Raw genomic sequence first — 17,248 nt, 5'->3', positions numbered from 1 at the left:
TGCAGTAGTGACGAGTTAAGGATGGACGTCGACAATATTTTGTCAAATGTGGAAGAAGGCAGGCAATCTCCACCAACTCTTTACACCCCAGCAAATTGATTTCAAACCCTCATTTACAGAGCCCTCCATTCTCTCACACCCAACAACAACTGCATCAGGGTTGATTACAAGCTTAGAGAGAAGAGCCTTGAAAAGGGACAGAAAAGCAGAGAGGTTCAGGGAGGGAATTGCGGAGATAGGACGTCGGTAGTTTAAGGCACAGCTGCCAATGGTGGGGCCGAGAGAATGGGGGATATTCTGAAATGAAAATTGAAGGAACACAATGTCCTTGAGGAGCTGGCAGGATTTGGAAGGGAGGAGTCTGGAAGAGGACTTAAACATGAGGAAGAGAATTTGGGTGTCGAGGTCTGAAAATATAGGGAGACGGGTTAGGATCTGGATGAATTTTGTACGAATTCAACCTAAGACTGCAGTGCAAGTCGAGTCTCGAGGTAACCGCTGGACAAAGGTTTTGACAGCAGGAAAATGAAGGCATCGACAGAGATGGATACGTCTATGGTACATCTATGGCTACAAGAAATCAAATGAGGAAACCATTTTGAAGTTCAGCTGTGTTATTCAGTTAGTTTTAAACTCACAAAGGACTAACTCATATGTACTCGTAAAAGGGAACACTCTGTAATAATGCAGCATTGCAGCTCCATTATCTTTTCAATTGAAGATGGTGCATGATGGAGCTAAAGGACTATTGATTTGCAATGAAGGACTGGCAGTACCAAACACTATTTTGTTCCCTTACTTTGTATTACAGTGCCTGATAAAAATGCATTAATATTACCATGCATATTTTCTTTTAAAATCTGCCTTGTTATTGATTTTGGAATGTGCTTGCTTGAAAAATGAATGCTGATGTCATCCTTTAAGGAGCAATGGGTGAGCGATTTCTCAAAGAGTAACAGGTTGAGAGGCTCGATTAATCTGTACTGAATGGTTCTGAGGCTGAGAGACTTCAGTTAGAAGGATTGATTGATGAAACTTGGGTCTCTTATCCACAGCAAAAAGAAGGTTGAGGGAGGGGGTTTGATAGAGGCATTCTAGACAGAGCGGATAAGGAAAAACTGTTGACATTGATGCAAGTGTTGAGCACCAGAGGACGTCAACTTAAGGTGATTGTCAAAAGAACCAAAGGCGACTTGAGGGAAAATGTTTTTAGTCAACAAATAGTTGGAACTGGAATGCATTGCCTGATAGTGTGGTGGAGGCTGATTCATCTGTGGCTTTCAAAAGGAAATTGGATACTTATCTGAAGAGAATAACAGAAAGCAGGGCTACTGTGAAAAGGCAGGGAAGCGGGATTAGCTCTTGGTGAGAGCTGGCATGGACACAAAAGGCTGAATGGCCTCCTTCTGTGAGGCAACCACTCCTTCTTCGGCAATCACTCACTAATGAGTGTGATTGTCCACCTAACAAACTCTGTGTTACTGGTTGTGGGTTCTTACAGAGCTGATGAGCCCGAACCTAGAGACGCATCTTCGAACGCAGTTAGCAGGTGTTTCCGGGAGGTGGGATCGGGCCTTGGACTCTAGATCATGGGTATTCCTTTCTTAGCCTCTTTTTCAGGGCCTCCTCTTGCCTTCGGGAATCCTCGAAGAATTGTGTTCCTTCAGTCAGGAGGTTCCTCCAAGTAGGTCTCTTCTGTGCAAACGTCGCGCAGGCGTTGGCTTATATGTTGAATTTCTTGAGGGAAGCCTTCAGGATGCCTTTGACGATTTCCTTTGTCTGCCTCTTGTTGGGAAGCTTTTCATGAGTTAGGCAAAGCTGATTTTCTTTGGCAGTTCAGACTCTGACATCCTAAGCACATGGCCGGACCTGGTTTTGGATGATCATGGCCTCGATGCTGGTGCTCTTGGCTTGTTCAAGGACACTGGTGTTAGTTTGCTGATGATTGCACAATGTTCAGCACCAGACAACATGCAAGTGCAGCAAGACCTGGACAATATCCAGGCTTGGGCTGACAAGTGGCAAGTTACATTCGCACCACACAAGTGAAATGAAATGAAATGAACGTGTCAGCCAATGAGCATCTCCAACAAGAGAGAATCAAACCATCACCCCCTTGACATTAATTGGCATTACCATCACTGAATCCCCCACTATCAACGTCCTGGTGGTTACTATTGACCACAAACTGAACTGGACTAGCCATATAAATACTGTGGCGACGAGAGCAGGACAGAGGCTAGGAATCCTGCGGCAAGCAACTCACCTCCTGACTCCCAAAAGCCTGTCCCCATCTACAAGTTAGGAGTGTGGTGGAATAATCCCCACTTTCCTGGATGAGTGTAGCTCCAACAACACTCAAGAAGCTCGACACCATCCAGGACAAAGCAGCCCCGCTTGACTAACACCCTTTCCACAAGCATTCACTCCCTCTACCACCGATGCATAGTAGCAGCGGCGTGTACCATCTACAAGACGCACTGCAGGAATTCAAGACTCCTTAGGCAGCACCTTCCAAACCCACGACCATGACCATCAGGAAGGACAAGGGCAGCAGATACATGGGAATTCCACCACTTGAAAGTTCCAAGTCACTCACCATCGTAACATGGAAATATATTGCCATTCCTTCACTGTCGCTTGGTGAAAATCCTGGAACTCCCTCCCTAACAGCACTGTGGGTGTACTTACACCATATAGATTGCAGCTGTTCAAGACGACAGCTCACCACCACCTTCTCAAGAGCAATTATGGATAGGCAACAAATGCTGGCCTAGCCAGCAAAACGCACAGCTAAAAAAAAATTAATTAAAAAAAATATGTCTGGTCCTCCCAGCTGATGCGGAGAATCTGGGCGGACTTCTCCGGCTGCGTCCGCCCCGCGACCAGAGAATCCCACCCAAGATCAATGGAGTTCTCCATTTTGCGTGGCTCACCTGTGGCGTTCTTGCGGCGGGCATGGTGGGAGATTCCAGCTCTCTGCCCCAGACAGCATTGAAGGTACCTCTCTAGGGTCTTGAAAAGTACGTAGCCCAAGTTTCTGAGACAGTTGGGAGGATGACTGAGGATGACTGCCTTGTCCATGAGGATCTTAGCGTCAGCACGGATGACATGGTCTCAAAGCCCACATCCTTAGGCGATCGAAGGAAGTACTTGACGATTGGATGCAATGTTGGATCTTCGCATCAATATCAGCCTTAGAAGAGAGGTGGTTCCCCAGGTATGGGAAATGTTCCACGTAGGGCTTCTTCATTGATCTTGATGGAGGGAGAGACTGGATCTTGCTCTGGGGTGAGTTGGTGAAAGATTTGAGTCTCCCTGAGGTTTGAGTCTGAGACTCTTTGGTAAGCTTCTGCGAAGGTGTCAAGTATGGCTGGGAGATTATCTTCTGAGAGAGTGGAGATGGTGATGTCATCCACATACTGAAGTTCCACAAGTGATATCATGTCACTTTCTTCCTGGACTTAGACCGGTTGAGGTTCAAATGTTTTCCGTTCACCCTGTAGATGGTGTCCACTCCACTGGGAAGCTTGTTCTTGATAATGTGAAGGATTGTGCTGATGAAGATGCAGAAAAGAGTGGGGGCGATAACGCATCGCTGCTTGACTCAGTATTGACCTCGAAGGTATCTGTCTTATTTCCATCGTGAGGATTGTATCTGACATCCTGTCATTGAGGAGTCGGAGGATGTTGATGAATTTCTCTGGACAGCCAATCTTTGACAGAATCTTCTATTGCACTTGCTGATTGACTGCGTCAAAGGCCTTGGTCAAATCAATGAAGGCCATGTAGAGTGGTTGATGTTGCTCCTGACATTTCTCTTTAAGTTGCCGAACAGCGAAAACCATGTTCGTTGTTCCGCGGTTCGGTTGGAAACCCCACTGGCTTCCGGAAGGATTTCTTCAGAGACTGGGAGAAGGTGGCTAACGAGGAATTGGGTGATTATCTTCCTGGCAATGGCGAGTAGGGAGATTCCTCAGTAGTTCGTAGAGTCCACCGTGTCTCCGTTGTTGAAGTTGGTGGCAATGGGGGCATCCCTGACACTACAGGCCAAATGACCTCCTGTGTGGCAACCACTCTATGACCACAGTCAATGAATAAATCTGAGTTCAGTTACCTTTTTCAATTGTTCCAATTTCCGTTCTTGAAGTCTTCTATTTTGATGTGCCCCTCATAATCCCGCAAATTTCTCCATGAGTGACGAGACCGTGAATGGGACATTTGGAATGATTTTGAATGATAACTCAGGCTAGTGTTTCCAATCTTCACTTTACAGACACTGAGGTGGATTGTAGCACCCCGTTCACTTCTTTGGCTCAAATCAGGTAACTCAGCACAGACGGGATTCTCTCTTGTCGATTTGGATTTTACATTGGAACTCCCCCCCCCCCCTCCCAATGCTGCCGGGAAACCTGTAGGTGGGGGTGGGCCATTAGCTGGAAAAGAGACTGCCAATGGCTGGAGAATTCCGGTCAATGTTTCCCATGGCCTCAGGACATCCCAAAGTGATTAACGCCCAATATAAAGTGAAGTGTAGTCACTGTTGTAATGTAGGAAACATGGCCAATTTGTGCACAGCAAGGTCGTTCAAAGTGCTTATGCCCCGATGGTCTGTTTTAATTAAGTACATTGAGGGATAAATATTGGGCAGAAAACCCGTGAAAGCTCCCTTGCTCGTTTTTGCATAGTACCGTGACACATTTTACGAGAGGACAGACTCAACCAGAGCTTATTGTCTCCTTTGAGAGGTGGCAGCTGTGGCAGTGCAGCGCTCCCTCAGCACTGTGCTGGAGTGTTAAAACCAGATTATGTTCTCGAGTCTCTGGAGTGGGAAGTAAGAGAATGTCATCCTTTGAATCAATCCGTCGTGGCCATGGGTTCGAGTCCTATGATTGCTTGGATCATTTAAAATTTACAGCGGCCGATATCTACGATGGGTGTTGTGTCCTGTCATTCTCCACCTAACCTCCTGCTCCCCTTTGGGCACTCAATGGAGAACAGACAAATGATGCAAGGTGCTGATAATGGAAAATACTTCCCTCTTTTATCTTTGCCACTTAAAGGTTTGTCGCTGATTAAAGGGTGACAGACTTGCAGTCTTGTCTTTGTCAAAGGGGAGTTGCTGTCTAACCTCAAATATACCCCCATTCCCACCTCATTGATTCACAAAGTGTCGGTAATTTATTGCCCCATTAGGTTTCCCTTCTCCAAAAACACCCAAAATAGAAACAGAAAATGCTGGAAAAGCTCAGCAGGCCTGGCAGCATCTGTGGCAATAGAAACAGATTTGAATCTGTAAGACTCTTCTTCAGAGCTGGGGAGGGGGAGAAACGTGATGAATGTAGATACCGTTTAAGAGAGAGGGGGGGGGGGGGGGGGCGAAGGGGATGGGAAAAAAATAGAAGGTCAGGGATAGCGGATCTCAGGTGAGATTTGACAAAGGTGTCATGGACACAAGACAAAGGGAGTGTTGATGGGCATGTTAAAGACTGAAGAAGGCGCTGTTAGTGCCATAAATGTGTTGATGGCAGAACAAGCATCAGCAACAAGATGCAATGCTCCAATGAAGCCCAGAGGAGGAACAGCACCTCGGCTTCTGATTAGGCCCTTCCCCGCCTTGACATTGAGTTCAACAATTTCAGACCATGAACCTCTCCTCCATCTGAACACTCTACATTTGTTATTTATGTCAACTAACACCACTGCAGCACAGTAGCATTGTGGGTAGCACAATCGCTTCACAGCTCCAGGGTCCCAGGTTCAATTCTGGCTTGGGTCACTGTCTGTGCGGAGTCTGCACATCCTCCCCGTGTGTGCGTGGGTTTCCTCCGAGCGCTCCGGTTTCCTCCCACAGTCCATAGATGTGCAGGTTAGGTGGATTGGTCATGATAAATTGCCCTTAGTGTCCAAAATTGCCCTTCGTGTTGGGTGGGGTTACAGGGTTATGTGGATAGGGTCGGGTGCTCTTTCCAAGAACCGGTGCAGACTCGATGGGCTGAATGGCCTCCTTCTGCACTGTAAATTCTATGAAATTGTCTGTTTGATCCATTCTTGCAGGCAGCCAGTTTCTTATGAGATTGGTTACTACCATTGAGCCATCTGCATTGTGCACTGCTGCAATCCAGTTGCAAACTGGAAATTTCAACGAAACCCTCTCATTCACCGCTATTGGATAGGTACATGGATTCCGGTAGAATGATGGGGTGTAGATTAATTTGTTCTTAATCTAGGACAAAAGTTCGGCACAACATCGTGGGCCGAAGGGCCTGTTCTGTGCTGTGCTGTATTTTCTATGTTCGCTTTTCTATCTTGACCCCCTCTTTTTATCCAATTTTTTTGCCCCCCCCCCCTTCCAACCACAGGACCACCTGCCACTTGTTCTCAAGTTTGGCCTTCACAGTGACCCGACTCTCGTCCGGCTATTCTTTTTTATTTCAGATTTCCAGCATCTGCAGTATTTTGCTTTCATATTCGCACAAAACCATTATGTTTCTGGGTGAGAGCATAAAGTGGGCAATATCCATTCAGCTACGCTTGAGACATCTCCCTCCAGCAATGTGGAACTTAGGAGAGCTTTTGCACGGTCGGCCAGCATCGATAGTTTCATACTCGGGCACACACGGGCTGTCCGTCTTGATCAGACCTCACCCTGTCGGGTTTGTTGAAAGGTTTGTGGGGACCTCTGTGGATGACGGTATGAGTACCGTGATGAGAGACATCATATCCAGCAGCCCAGTGGTGCTTTGACAAACAATCTGCTCGCTGTTAGATCGGCAACTGACTGGAACATCACCACACATCAAATTGAAATGTGGAACTCAAAGGCTTCCAACATCTGGTGATGAGCAGCATGTTCAAAACATTTGAAAGAAACTTTGGACGCAAATTTCATTCCCAGCTTAGCGTTAAACATTAAGTGGAAAAGATTTAAAATCAGTGAGATCCTGCTCACTCCCTTTCCAGTCCCCCAAAGTTTTGATAATGCATCCTGTTGTCTGAAAGCAACCAGCACACATGCATTTATAAATGAATCACAAGAAAAATGTGATGAATATTTCATGTTGCATGTGGCTCTTAATGTGTTTCACCGTGGGGTTAAGACTGCCTTTCTTCATCTTTGAGGTAGTGCACAGTTTGCTCTGCTGCTGAGCAGTGGGATATGGTTTTGCTTCTACAATTAGCTTGTATTTATGTTTTAATTTTTCATGCACACAGGTGCACACAATATGTGCATGTTCGCATGTCCTTCCTCTCTCTGCTGCATTGTTGATGGAGGGGGAGAAAATGGCTGTCACTATTATGAGGTTATGCTCCCCCCCCCAACCCCCCTTCCCCCGAGAGAGAGAAGGCAAATCAGAGAGCAGAGTAAGCTTAAGCACGCAAGAATGCTTGAATCGAGACTGACGTGGGCTGAAACCCTTGCCACCAAACCACTTTACAAACATTCGACTGTGACTAGAGCTCTTAAAACGCTGGGCGCAATTCTCCCAAAAGAATTTCCAAGTGTGGCCTCCGGAGGGATGGCACTGCCAGGGTGCCAGGGGCCAATGCTATGGCACTGCCATGCCCCCCGGCCACCCGGGGGCTACATTGTCCTCAGAGTGCCCAGGCCTGTTCATTACGTCTTGTCTCCGCCAAGAGTAATTCCTGCCGGGTTCACTCTGCACCGGCGGCTGGGGGGTGGTTATGGGGCTGGTGGGGGGCAGTAGAATTCCATAAGCCAGGAGAATCTGGCTTCAGATAGGCCCAGCATATTTAAAATTATGATTTAAATATGCTACTCTGGTTGATGCCCCAGAAACTAAGTTTGTAATTAAGTGCGGTTTTGGGCACGTTTGGCGGGCTGTTTCTCAGCAGCTGCAGTGCTGAGATTCACCCTGCTATTCACCGGCACTTTGTCGGTTTTTTGGGACTCTGAGAGTTACTCCCTGCTGAGGCCATACTTAGTCGATTCTCGCCACCACAACAGGTTCCTCACAGATCTGCCACTATTTAGACCAGCAGCCACGATGTCTGCATCCCTCCCACCTGCTTTCAGGCCCCTCCTGCTTTTTGGAACCTGCCTCTATCACCCCTCTCCCCCCAACCTCCTTGTGGCCCCCGGAGCTTCCCCTCACCCACCTTCAAATGGACAGTGCCTGACCCCTGGTAGTGCCAACCTGGCAGCTGAGCACCTTGGCACTGCCAGCCTGGCACACATGGCAGTGCCACCCGGCAACCCTGGCAGTGCCAAAGTGTCCAGGTGTCACTGCCAGGGTGCCAGGCTGGAAGAGCCAAGATGCCTGGGTTCCAGCGAAGGGCTAGGGTACCACCCTGCCCTTTTCCTGACCACCCGGGCATCTCGCAGGTGCAGTTGTCAACTTCCAGTCGCGGGTGAACGCGACGTCCAGGGAATTAAATGCGGCTTATTTAAAGATAATGATCTGGATCACGGCCTGCGAGGGTTCACCACCCGGCACAAACCCCGTTTCGGGATTCCCCTGCTATTCTCCTAATCTAGCGGGATTTATGTCGGGCACAAAGCAGCCAGAAAATCGCCTCCATTATTGATTCTTCCTTGGCCAGTTTTAGAGAGTGTACAGAAATGAAGGATGTCAGAGCTGGAGAACTTGCCTATCTTTGAAAGAAAATCTCATCATCAAGCAAGCGTCACTTAGTTAGATGTGGAATTAACTTTTCTGTCTAACCCAACAAGGTTTTTAAGGCCCAAAGACTGAGTATTTTTAGTTAGTGCGTTACTTCTGACTGGTCAGACTCTATCGTGGTGTGTTTTTAAAATTCATTCATGCGCTGTGAGCATCGTTGAATGTGCCAACATTTGTTTCCCATCCATAATTGCCCTTGAGAAGGTGGTCGTGAACCACTTTCTTGAACCGTTGCAGTTCCTGTGGGGTGTAAGTATATCCACAGTGCAGTTAGGGAGCATGGTCCAGGATTTTGACCCAGCAACAGTGAAGGGACAGCGAGATATTTCCAAGTCAGGGTGGTGTTTGACTTGGAGGGGAACGTGCAAGTGGTGGTATTACCAGGTAGCTCCTGTCACAGGATGTTGGTAGTAGGGGGTTCAGTGATGGTAATGCTATAGAATGTCAACAGGAGACGGTTAGATTCTCTCTTGACCGTGGTGGTCATTGCCTGGCACTTGTGTGGCACAAATGTTACTTGCCACTTGTCAGCCCAAGCCTGGATATTGTACAAGTGTTGCATTTGGGCATGGACTGCTTCAGATGTGAGCTGTGTCTTAATGATACACCTTTTGTAAAGGATGTCTGGGTTACAAGACTGAGGCGTCAGAGAAAATTGCAGCATTTCTACACAAAATAATCCTGCTACATTCATAATTTAAATTGAACCAGATTTCCAGTGTGAAAAGCTTAATTTTCTCCATTATTGTTGAAGTAATTTGCTATTATCTGAGAGGCATGCAGTCGTTTAGCATTCATGTAATGGTGAATACTTTGGCCCTGCAGCATTTATCATTTTTATCATTGTCTAATTTGCAGACCAAATTAGTCCAAAAACTAGTGCAAGGAAATCAATTCAGCTCCCGACTGTCCTGAGTCCCATCCACCGCCCGATTGTAATGACACCTATTTATCGGGGGCAAGGTGGTCAGCACTGCTGCCTCACAGCTCCATGAGCCCGGGTTCAATTCCGGCCTTGGGTCACTGACTGTGTGGAGTTTGCACGTTCTCCCTGTGTCTGCGTGGGTTTCCTCCGGGCGCTCCGGTTTCCTCCCACAGTCCAAAGATGTGCAGGTTAGGTGGATTAGCCGTGATAAATTGCCCCTTGGTGTAAAGGTTAGGTGGAGTTACTGGGATAGGGTGGAGGTGTGGACTTAAGTAGGGTGCTCTTTCCAAGGGCTGTAAAGGCTCGATGGGCTGAATGGCCTCCTTCTGCACCACAGGGATTCTTTGATGATTCTATTGTACTGACTTCACTGCAGTGATGCCCAATCAGCTGTTCAGGTGTTTATTGGCTTTCTGCTCCTCCTGTTATCTGTCCCAAGGTGAAATTGACTTCTGACTGATTTTACAGAAAGGAATCGGAACTCCAGATAAGGAAAGTGAAGCCATCACATGCTGGAGAATACACGTGTGAAGCTGTCAATCAACAGGGTGAAGACCGATCGATCAGCAACATCGCTGTAACACCTGGTAAGAACGTTTGCACTGTTTCATGTCCCTGTGCTAACTCACAGTCACCATGTTCAGCACCATTACTCTTGATACTTGCACTTAAATACCCCATGTTTGCTCAACACATAAAGTACCCTTTGATAGGGAGAAGCCAACGGTGGTGAGCATTTTGCAGTTGACTGAGTAGGGATATTATTTGGCCCTGTGCCTGAAGCCAATGAGCGGCTTTGCTCAACAGTAACAGTTTATGGAATCAACCTCTTATGATAAACGTGAGTTGTTAGCATTTCTGTATAGAACAATAAAGAACATCGAAGCAATCAGATTTTTATGCATAGCTATCTAATATATATGAGACTTAAAAGCCAAGTTATTTTTAGTTTTGCCTAGTGATGGAAAGGTTTTAGTGAATTTTGCAATGCGGTGCAAATTGCAATGATGGATTTTGTTTCTCCCACTAACCTTCATCATACATCACCAAAATGTATAGGGTCAAGGGCTACTGAATGGATGTTTCAAGAATATCAACCATCAAGCGATGCTCCAAAAACTAATGGAGTCATGTCAGTGTATATGTGCCTAAATATAAATACAATATATTCAAGATCGTGGAGGTGAAGTTGGTTTTGAAGGATGGTTCAAGATGGGCAATAATGAATTGACCGCCCATTTCACAGCCCATCTGATTTTCTTTCCATTCTGAGGAAACAAAAATTGACCAACTCGCTGGGCACGATCTAATGGCCGGCGTGTGCCCGACTCGGATCACGATGCGGCCGGTTAATCTCACAAGAGACCACTCGCGAGATTCACCCACTCATTACGCCTCACGTAATCTAACGGGATCTTGCCAGGCGTTGTGATCTGGATCCCGCCCACAATGACGGGACCCAGATTTGCATTTTCAAGTATGCAGTCAAGCTCACTTGAATATGCTCTCGTCGGATCTAGCCCCCGTTCTTGGAGACCTCGATGAACGCCGTTTAGCACTGGTCTCCACCAACGTGGAGGATGCGTACGGGCATTGTGGGCTCTCCCAGGCGATTGGGTGCCCTGGGTGCTTGAGCTCTGGGATGGGTGATACCCTGGCATCCCCAATGCCACCAGGGCACCATGGCACTGGCACCCTGGCAAGGTCACCTGGGTGGCACTGCCAGGGTGTCCAGGTGGCACTGCCAAGGTGCCTGGGTGGCATCTTTCCCACACTGGGGATTAGGGCCAGGGTGCCCTGCCCTTATGAGGTGCGGTGTGGGGAGGGCATGAGGACCCTCTCATTGGTAATTTGGGGCATTGGGGAATCTGTAGGTTGCAGTGGAGGGAACTCAGTAGTGCAGGAAATGGGGCTAAGTGCATCTTTGGTGGGGCGTTCCTCGCTGAGGCCCAGAAATGAAGCAGAGTGCCATTTAACAGCGGGGTCATTCTCAGTGCTGCAAGTGCCAGGAAACACCCGGCTAATGGCACCCGACATGGAACTCTGCTTCATTTCCGTTGAATTGTGCCTTCTGTTGTCAATTCTTTGCTACCGCAACTTTCTCCCTTATTATGTCTGCAAATGCTTCCTGTCAACTTTGTTCATTACAAGTTTCTGTGTCCACTTTTATAATGGGAATGAGTTATATCCACTTGTCACACTAGACTGGCACCTTCCTGCTTAGTGCAGCTCTGCGGCACTGCTAATGGCAGGAGGGTGTAATTACACTGTGACTAAATCAGACGGGAAAATTCATTGATTAAGGTGGACATAGAAACTCAGGACGCATATTTTAAAATAAGAAGACTTTAACATGGGCATCACATTATCTCTGTGGTCCCTGATCAAATGACCTTCTGCCCTTTAACTGCGCTGTGGTTAGAAAGCTCACTGGACTCATTCCTGGATTGAAGGGGCTGTCTTCTGGAGGTCAAGCCTGTGCCCATTTGAGTTTAGAATAATGAGAGGTGATCTTATTGAAACATAGAAGATCCTGAGGGGGCTTGATAGGGTGGACAGGCAGTGGATATTTCCTCCTACGGGGGAGATTGAAACTAGGGGACATAGTTTAAAAATAAAAGATCTGCCTTTTCAGACAGAGATGAGGGGAAAGATTTTCTTCCGAAGGGTGACTGGTGGGCAGCATTATCTTCCCCAGAAGTCGTGCACTTTGGTTATTGCCCTTCGGTGATTCAAAGTACACAGGTTTCGAACATAAAGTCACAGGCAGGTTTCCACACTTTTTTCAAATCTTAAATTTCCCAGTGAGTAAATGGAGTAGGGTGTGCCATTCCCTGGGAAAACCCGTCGTGCTTTCAACATGATTCCAAGTACTCAAAGTGAACCTGTGCCAGAAAAACAAATGTTTTCCGTGGATGCAAGTGGTCTGCAGAGAACCATATATTTGGTGCTCACATTTTGCAAGGCATTTTTCAAGACTCAGATTAAATAACATTTATTGAGGCTGACGGCAGGTGTTGTGTTTGGCCTGTGTTAGCAAGTCTGAAAGAGGATCTGATTTAAGCGTTTCTAATTTCACAGCACTAAATATATGTTGGACAGGGTTGTTGTATGTGTGCTTTTTGGCGCATTGAAAGCCTTGGATGAATCCATTGATGTTTGTTAAAGAGGCATGTCCCATGTCCTGGAATAGTTCAAACATGAGCAGAGTTAGTTGGGAAATGAGGCAGGTTGGCACTTGGAGTCATATTGAGCATCGCTCTCTCTTTGTGAGTTGAGTTGCATTGCTTAGATTGTTCTTCAAAGCCACTTGAAAATGCTCTTTGTTTTTACATTTAAAAGTGTGGCATAAAAATGAAGCAACCTCAATGACCACAGCATGAAAACTACTGTACTCACTCCATGAAAGACTTCTCGGACCCCGTTCTGTTGCAAAATATAACCAGATACGTTGCAGTTGAGAATGCATTCTGTGCATGTTGGGTGGCAAGTGTCCAGGCTATTTTGAACATGCGCAAGCACACTCATGTATAAAATGTTGTGCTTTGTGTGATTAAATTATTAAATCCGAAAAGCTTAATTGAGGAGCAATGACTTTCCCAATTTAAAGTATTAACTCCCTTTTAAAAAGACGACAGCAATCTGGAAGCTCCGATCCACTTGCTGTGCTCGCACATGGGGTGTCGTTTGCACAGATTCTTTCCTTTTTTTCAGCTCGGGACATTTTGCTTTTTTGGCAAGAGGTTCCCTGCCTGAAACGTGAGGAGCAGAAAGATTTCGGCAGTAACTGGAAACTTCTTGTTATCAGCTAAAGCACAGAGACCTGTGTCGAAGCATGTCTGAGCAACTGAGAGGAAATAATTTTCTTCCTCTCTTTCAGAAATCTGTGACCTGAGCTTATACAGTCTGACAAACATCCGACAGGCTAATAACACCACACTTTTTGTTTTAAATCCGTGAGCCATGTTCCAAAAAGTGCCCCATTTCATTCTTGCTAACCTACCCGGTTCATTTGAGTTGGTAAAGTGATCAGTCTTGGAGTCTTTTGTGGGAAGGGAAGATTGTGGGGTTCTATTGAATTTTGCTTCATTTGGCAAAACCCAAACTGTGCTGGGTCAACTGGGCCAATGGTAGTGCTGCTGCAGTCAGCATTGGATCAATGAACCATGACTGCATGAGGGCTGCTCGTTGAAGTGCACACGAGTTGTCTCATAGTGAGGCCAGATAGCCTGCCCAACACTCACTGTCCAATCTTGCAGATAGATAATGCCTACTTGGGCAAGGACACTTGGTATCAATGCAACCAATGCAGAGACAACCCTGTCAAGAAGGGCGAAGTGGTGGGGAACATTAGCAAGAAAAAGAATCGGTGCAAGGTGACGCAGATCTGGACTTTCAAGGAGGTAAAGCAAAGGCCATACCATCATTAGCCCTTGGAATAATTAGAGGCTCATGTCCTTCCTATTTAAATCATGGGGATCTGATCATCATCCCCCACCATCTATCCAACCCCCTTAAACCCTTCACAGTGTGGACTTAATGTTTATTTCCAGTCAGTGCCTGTCCCACTTGGAAGTGTTTCACAGGACAATGTAACTCAAGCAAGATCACAGTAAGAAATCTTACAACACCAGGTTAAACTCCAATAGGTTTGTTTCGAATCACCAGCTTTCGCAGCGCAGCTCCTTCCTCGGGTGAATGAAGAGATGGGTTCAGAAACACATACATAGACAAAGTCAATGATGCAAGACGATACTTTGAATGTGAGTCTTTGCAGGTAATTAAGTCTTTACAGGTCCATACGGGGCAACTGGAGAGAGGGATAATCACAGGTTAAAGAGGTGTGAATTGTCTCAAGCCAGGATAGTTGGTAGGATTTCGCAAGCCCAGGCCAGATGGTGGGGGATGAATGTAAGGCGACATGAATCCCAGGTCCCGGTTGAGGCCGCACTCATGTGTGCGGAACTTGGCGATATGTTTCTGCTCGGTGATTCTGCGTTGTCACGCGTCCTGAACGCCACCTTGGAGAATGCTTACCTGAAGATCAGAGGCTGAATGCCCTTGACTGCTGAAGTGTTCCCCGACTGGAAGGGAACATTCCTGCAGCAACAGTGCTTCAGTGGAGTGAGAAAGAACTTTCACCAGGAGGTCCGTGACCAATTCCGGGAAATGCAGGGAAAGGAAAGTCTTCGGAGCCCCAGGGTGGAGACGGCAGGGAAGGTCTTGAGGAGTTGCAGGGGGGGGATTGGGGTCCTTGGGCAGGGAAGGTCACTGGGTTTAAGAGGCTTCTAATGGAGGCGCCTCGCCTTCCCGGCTCAGATCTAACGGGTTTCTTTTCAGCCTTCCCCCACCAAGTCTCAGCCTTCCTGCCAGCCTGGAAATTAAGGTTGGCTGGGAAATGGCCATGAATTGGCCACTTAAGGGCTTCAATTGGGGCAAGTGCGAGCTTCTGATCTGAGGCCTTGCCCCCTCCAGCATAAAGTCGCTGCGTGGTCAGGGTGGGGGGAACCCAGAGGAAATCCTGTCCCAGCAATACCTCGCTTCCCCCCCCCCCCCCCCCCCCCCCCACCCACCATGCATAAAAACCCATCGGGGGAGCGTAAGATTCAGGCCAAAATAAAAGCAGTGTCATTTACAACAAACAAAGCACGGAACTAAGAGATGGATTCCGAACAAAGCTCTCTCCTAGTGTGCCAAATTAATTTGTCCAGCATGCCTTGTTGCACTTTTTTAATAAAGTCATTTTCTCTAAAAATGTTCATTTTCCTGTTCAGCTGCCGTGTCTTGCTGATTAACATCCATAATGCACCCCATTAATGATGTGCAGTCGAGCTGGTCACAAAAGCTGTTCTTTTAAATGCTGCTATCTGCAGAGTTACTGAGACAGATTGTGCACCTCGCCTGTAAAGTATAAATTCCACAGATGAATACCTGTGTAGCAGCTCCTTGTTGTACTACTTGTGGTTGAGATATTTTCTAAACTGGTGCACAGCTCTGGCTGTAAATGTTCAATTTTAGAACCACAGATTTGGGTGATTTTCGAATGACCTTCAATTCAGCAGTAACATTTGTCTGTATTCATAATTTCCCGCCCAAGGTCAATGGACCTTTACATGGTCCGCATCCCACACGGTGCGATCTTGCGACGGGCGCGCCTGAAGAATCCATCCCACTATGTCTGTCACTAAATGCTTAGGATCGCAATAAATGAACCCAACATGAAGCTGGATTCCAATGTGGTCTTTTGGTCAATGGCACCATTTTGTAAATAGTTTGGATAGTATTTTAGGCTCATACAACTGAGAAATAGGCCATTTGGTCCATCATGTCTGCATTGGCCCCTTGATAGATCAATGCAACCCTGTCTCACACTTCTTATCCCCCACTCCTTCTCCACAGCATTACAGCTGTATTCTACTAAGTACACATCCAACTCCTCCTCAAAAGCCCCTACACTCCAACAACCCCCCCCCCTCCCCATCAGATGGTCCCTGTTGAAACTTCAAAACTAATGTTGTCAAACACAAGAAGACTCCCAGTTGAGCTACCAGAAGCAAAGGCACCAGAGTCGTTTAAGAAACAGTTGGCTGAGATTTTACGATCTGAACTAAAGTGGACTGAATGGAGCAGTTCTCTTGCAATCTGAAATTACTTGGTAATCTTTTGAAATAAAGTTGAGTATTTGATTCCTCTTTGAGGCGTCCTCTTCACTCCGTGTAGAGTTAAGGAGGAAATAGAAAAAATCTTATCAATTTGTTGCCAGTTTTTTATCTCTCTGTGTCAAGTACAGCTGTCACCAGAGCCCCAATACAAATTCTGTGTCACCTCGGCCCTGTTTAGTGCAAGTGTTATACTGCCCGTTGCTGTATCTGTTGTGGTATCAGCACATCGTTACACAGTTGTGTGGCTAACTGCATTGGTGTTGTGTTTATAGAAATGCCATGTGCAAGTGACCCACTTCATGGGCAAGGCTAGTGCTCTGCAATTCAGAACCCTGGCAGCCACATAACATGCTGCAAGTGGAAATGATACACTGACTTGTTGAAAGGCGCCGTGTACCTGTCTGGTTGCGTGAACTGAATGTGTCACTTTTTATTTTGTTACGGATCTGCAGTGAGGTAGAGATATGGAGTAATAGCAGCAGTGACGTCGAGCAGTGCCTTGCAATCTGGCATTAATCTGAGGCCAAAATTGCACAGGGGAGTAACTAATAAAGCAGTGGTTCCCAAGCTGTAGCCCACGAACCACTGGTGGTCCACAAAGACCCTCCAGGTAGTCCATGGGCTGATCCAAGATGTAAGTCCCGATGCACAGTGCCACGGCCGAGGTCCTACAAGAGAATAGGCCCTCACCCCCACCACTCGCTTGGCGTCAACCAGACCAGTTCTCACACGTGTAGCACGAGTTGTCATAAGTGCGTTCAACTATAATGTTGTATAATAAGCAGAATTTATGTTACCGCTGATTTTGTTTGTTAGTATAGCTGTAAAATAAGTACTAGTTTCTCTGAAGAAGAATACTGTGATGATATAACAACACACATTACAATGTTTCACAAAATTTGTTCTCTTGTAGTATTGATGTTTATAATATGAAAATGTCTATACTTATGTTGCTGGCACGGTAGTTAATTAAAACATTAATGCACATAAATGTATTACTTTAAGTCGTGAAAGGC

At 46.6% G+C, this 17,248-nt stretch overlaps 1 protein-coding gene across 4 annotated transcripts in view; it reads left to right on the top strand.

The window, feature by feature from the left end:
* Window positions 1–17,248, top strand: part of nrg1 (neuregulin 1) — a 901,022-nt gene that overhangs the window by 722,031 nt on the left and 161,743 nt on the right. For 3 of the 4 annotated variants that reach the window (XM_038792661.1, XM_038792662.1, XM_038792665.1), the window contains exon 3: window positions 10,039–10,157. The exons of the other annotated variant lie outside the window; for it this stretch is intronic. In XM_038792661.1, the coding sequence (XP_038648589.1) occupies window positions 10,039–10,157 (119 nt within the window). The remainder of the gene's footprint in view (window positions 1–10,038; window positions 10,158–17,248) is intronic. 4 annotated transcript variants of the gene reach the window in all.

Source organism: Scyliorhinus canicula, chromosome 3 (assembly GCF_902713615.1).
Source record: "Scyliorhinus canicula chromosome 3, sScyCan1.1, whole genome shotgun sequence".
Lineage (NCBI taxonomy): Eukaryota > Metazoa > Chordata > Chondrichthyes > Carcharhiniformes > Scyliorhinidae > Scyliorhinus > Scyliorhinus canicula.
This window is presented reverse-complemented; position numbering and strand designations above follow the sequence as displayed.